This window comes from Hyperoodon ampullatus (genome assembly GCF_949752795.1).
Source record: "Hyperoodon ampullatus genome assembly, chromosome: 13".
NCBI lineage: Eukaryota > Metazoa > Chordata > Mammalia > Artiodactyla > Ziphiidae > Hyperoodon > Hyperoodon ampullatus.
The window spans coordinates 60,298,261-60,302,874 of NC_136926.1; the positions used below are offsets into that span (position 1 = coordinate 60,298,261).

The 4,614-nt window shown below is 34.9% G+C and overlaps 1 protein-coding gene across 1 annotated transcript; it reads right to left on the bottom strand.

Annotated features, from left to right (window-relative positions):
* Nucleotides 1-329: 329 nt before the first annotated feature.
* On the bottom strand, nucleotides 330-723 carry LOC307061977 (ubiquitin-like protein 5). The gene has a single exon (XM_079717381.1). It carries the CDS (start codon nucleotides 669-671, stop codon nucleotides 450-452), a length of 222 nt encoding a protein of 73 aa, XP_079573507.1. The 5' UTR covers nucleotides 672-723; the 3' UTR covers nucleotides 330-449.
* Between the last annotated feature and the right edge of the window lie 3,891 nt (nucleotides 724-4,614).

The window sequence follows — 4,614 nt, forward strand, 5'->3', positions numbered from 1 at the left end:
CTCGATGTATTTCATTGTCTATGTGGCTATTAAGAGGACTCAGAGTCAGAGGATGGCTAGGGCTTGCACCAAAGATATGTAGGAGAGCTGGGCTCATGGAGGACTGCTTCTCTCAACCACTGAATTTTGTAAAAGGCCAATCTGACAATCTATCTCTTTTAGTAGAATATAGTTAGTTACATCTAATGTTACCAAAGATATAATTGAGTTTATATCTGCTATCTTAATTTGTCCTATTTGACACAACATTTTACATTTACTATTTATTTCCTTCTTTCTTGTCTTTTTACAAATTAATCAAATTTGAATCTCCCTTTTCTCTATTGATCTTTTTTTTTTGAAGCAGCCTCAAAGTTTTTATTAACATGAGTTTTCAAAAACAAGCATCCATATTAGTGAGGGAGGCGAGGGTGGGGGAAGAGGGAATGACAGGGAGAAGGAATTCTGCTCTATTGGTAATAAAGCTCCAGGTTCATCCCATCGTGGATTTCATAGTCCCCCAGAGATACGTGGTCCTTAAAAATCGTGTACCACTTCTTCAATAGGATCTTGTTCCAACGGGTGCCAGTTTGGGCTGCAATCAGCTTCTTAAGGTCCCCGATGGTGTCATCAGTATTGCATTTAACGCGGACCTTCTTCCCCAGACGGTCATTGCAAACAACCTTGATCATCCTGGCTGGAGCTCGAATCTCCTGGAACCAGCAGACGCTACACGAAGCTCGCTCGAAGTGATCTTTAATTATACATTTTAGAACTATTTACAGAAGTTGTCCTGGAGATAAATCTTTGATTCATTTCAATCAATTAAAAATTATTATTTTTACCACTTCCTTGATGCTTCTAGATATTTAGAAATTCTTCTCTATTTTGCCTCCTCCAAATAATCTTGTTATTGTTGCCATGCATTTTTTTTACATTTGTTTACTGAAGTATAGTTGGTTTAGAATATGATAATAGTTTCAGGTGGACAACATAGTGGTTCAATATTTTTATAGATTATACTCCATTTAAAGTATTATAAAGCAATGGCTGTATTTCCCTGTGCTGTACAATATATTCTTGTTGCTTATTTATTTTATACATAGTAATTTGTGACCCTTAATCCCATACCCCTATCTCAGGCCTCCTCCCTTCCCTCTTCCCATGGGTAATCAGTATTTTGTTCTCTGTATCTGTGAGTCTGCTTCTGTTTTGTAATATACATCTGTTTGTTTTATTTTTTAGATTCCACATATAAGTGAGGCCATAAAAGATTTGTCTTTCTCTGAGTTATTTCACTGAGCAAAATACTCTCTAGGTGCAGCCACATTGTTGCAAATGGCAGAATTTTATTCTTTTTATGGCTGAGTAATATTCCACTGCATAAATATACCACATCTTCTTTACTCATTCATCTGTTGATAGACACTTAGGTTGCTTCCATATCTTGCCTTGTAAATTTGTAAATAATTATACTCTGAACTTTGTGGTATGTATGTTTTCAAATTAGTGTTTTCACTTTCTTTGAATATATAACCGGCAGTGGAATTGCTGGATCACATGGTCATTCTATTTTTAGTTTTTTGAGGAACCTCCCTACTGTTTTCCATAGTGGCTGCACCTATTTACAATACCATCAATAGTGTACTAGTGTAGTTCCTTTTTCTCCACATCCTTGCCAACATTTGTTATTTGTAGACTTTTTGATGATAGCCATTTGACAGGTATGAGGTGATATCTCATTGTGGTTTTGTTTTGTATCTCTCTGATGATTAGTGATATTGAGCATTTTTTCCTTGTCTGTTAGTCATCTGTATATTTTATTTATTTTGCATTCCATGCATTAGTTTGTATAATGAACAATGCTATGTATTCGTTTATGTTTTAACACCCCTAACAAATTGTAGTTTTGTACTGTTAATGGTCATGTAATTTAAATTTTTTATTTAGGTGAAAGTCACATGACATAAAATACGCCTTTTTAAAGTAATCAACTCAGTAACAGTTATTGTATTGTAGTTCCCAAATATTTTCATCACCCCAAAGGAACCCTGTACCCATTGAACAATCACTTCTCCTTCTATCCTCCTCCTTCCTGTGGCAAACACTACTAGGAAATTCTGCCTCTATGAATTTACATATTTTGAATATTTTATATGTGAAATAATATAATTTGTGGGGTTTTATATCTGGCTTCTCCACTTAGCATAATGTTTTCAAGGTTCATCCACATTTTATCATGTATCAGTACTTCATTCATTTTTATGGCTGAATAATATTCCATTGTATGGATATACCACATTTTATTTATTTATTCATCTGGTGATGGACATTTGGGTTGTTTTCACCTTTTGGCTGTTTGGTGCCACTACGGACTTTTTTTTTTTTTTTTTTTAATGGTACACGGGCCCCTCACTGTCGTGGCCTCTCCCGTTGCGGAGCACAGGCTCCGGACACGCAGGCTCAGTGGCCATGGCTCACAGGCCCAGCCGCTCCAAGGCATGTGGGATCTTCCCAGAACGGGGCACGAACCCGCGTCCCCTTCATCAGCAGGTGGACTCTCAACCACTGCGCCACTAGGGAAACTAGATCTGGACATTTTTGTAATGTATTTGTTTTAGTATCTTCCTCAGTTCTTTTGGGAATATATCTAGGAGTGCACTTGCTGGGTCATATGACAATTCTCTTTTTAACCTTTTGAGAAGCTGCAATTTTTTTCCATACTGAGTGAATCATTTTACAATCTCACAAGTAAGGTACAAGGGTTCCAATTTCTGCACGTCTTTGCCAACAAAGATGTGCATTTTCCATTCTTAAAAATTATAGCCATTTCAGAGAGTGTGAAATAGGTCCTCACTCTAGTTTTGATTTGCATTTCCCTAATGACAATAATGTTCAGCATCTTTCCATATGCTTGTTGGCTATTTGCATATCTTCTTTGGAAAAAAAATCTATTCAAGAACTTTGCCTATTTTAAAATTATGTTGTTTGCATTTCATGTTTGAATTGATATTCACTTTAATTTACTCATTAATCTTTCTCTTCTCCTTTATTTTTTCTTGCATTTGCATATTTTTATCTGGAATTGCCTTACTCTTTGTCTGAGAAAGTTTCTTTAATATTTCTTTTTTTTTCTTTTTGTTCAACCAACAGGCTTTTATTACCAGGCACCACTGGCTGGCCTGGGACATCTGGAGACAAATGAGCCTTGTTTCCTGTCCTCTGTTCATCACAGCAAGGCATCTGTGATCAATTTTAAAGGTGAGAGAAGCAGTAGGAGAGATGAGAACGGACTTGTAGGAACAGAAGTGGGATACACTTCTTTTTTTTTTAAATTCAGGATATCTGATGGAAAATTTCTTCAATCTTTTTATGAAAGAGTTTTCTTGTTTTATTGAAATATAGTCAATGTACATTATTATGTTAGTTTTAGATTACTACATAGTGATTTGACATTTACATACTTTATATAATGATCACTATGATAAGGCTAGTAATCATGCCTTTGTATAATATACCAAGTTATCATAATATTATTGACCATATTTTTAGGCAGTGTGTTACATCCCCATGGCTTACTTATTTTATAACTGGAAGTTTGTACTTCTTAATCATCTTCACCTATTTCACCCAACTCTCCTCCCCCTCCCCTCTGGTAACCACCCATTTGTTCTCTGTATCTATGAGTCGGTTTTTTGATTTGCTTTGTTTGTTTTGTTTTTTTGAGTCCATGTATAAGTGAGATCATACAGTTTTTGTTGTTCTCTGACTTATTTCATTTAGCATGGTACTCTCTAGATCCATCCATGTTGTCACAAATGGCAAGATGTCATATTTTTTATGGCTGAGTAATATTACATTATGTGTATATACATACATGAAAAACAACTTCTTTACTGATGGACAATTATGTTGCTTCTGTGTCTTAGCTATTGTTAATAATACTGCAATAAACATTGGGGGACATATATCTTTCAAATTAGTGTTTTCATTTTCTTTGGTAAATACCCAGTAGTAAAACTGCTAGATTGTATAGTAGTTCATTTTTAGTTTTTTGAGGAAACTCCCTACTGTTTTCCATAATGGCTGCACCAATTTACAATTTCACTAACAATGCATGAGTTCTCTTTTCTCCCCAACCTCTCCAACATTTGTTATTTGTTGTCTTTTTGATTATAGTCATTCTGAAAGGTGGGAGGTGATATCTCATTGTAGCATTTCACTTAAGATTAGTGATGCTGAGCATCTCTTTATGTCCCTGTTGGCTATCTGTATGTGTTCTTTGGGAAAATATCAACTGAGGTTATGTGAACATGATTTTATTTCACCTTTGCTTTTTTTTTTTTTAACTAGGATATTTTTTACTGGGTTAGAAATCCAAGTTAACTTTTTTTTTCTTTCAAGCTTTTGAGGACTCTTTCATTCATTCTTTCTTTTCCTTTTTCTTTCCTTTTTGTCTCTTACAAAGTCAGTTATCAGTCTTATTGTTGTCTTTTTATGCTAATGTGTTCTTTTCTCCCTAAGAAAACTTTTAAGATAGTCTCTTTGTCTTTTAGCACTTTATGGCCTACTTAGGTGGTTTTCCCATGTAAGAATCATTTTTGAAAAAAGAATTGGTCAGTATCTTTTCAAATA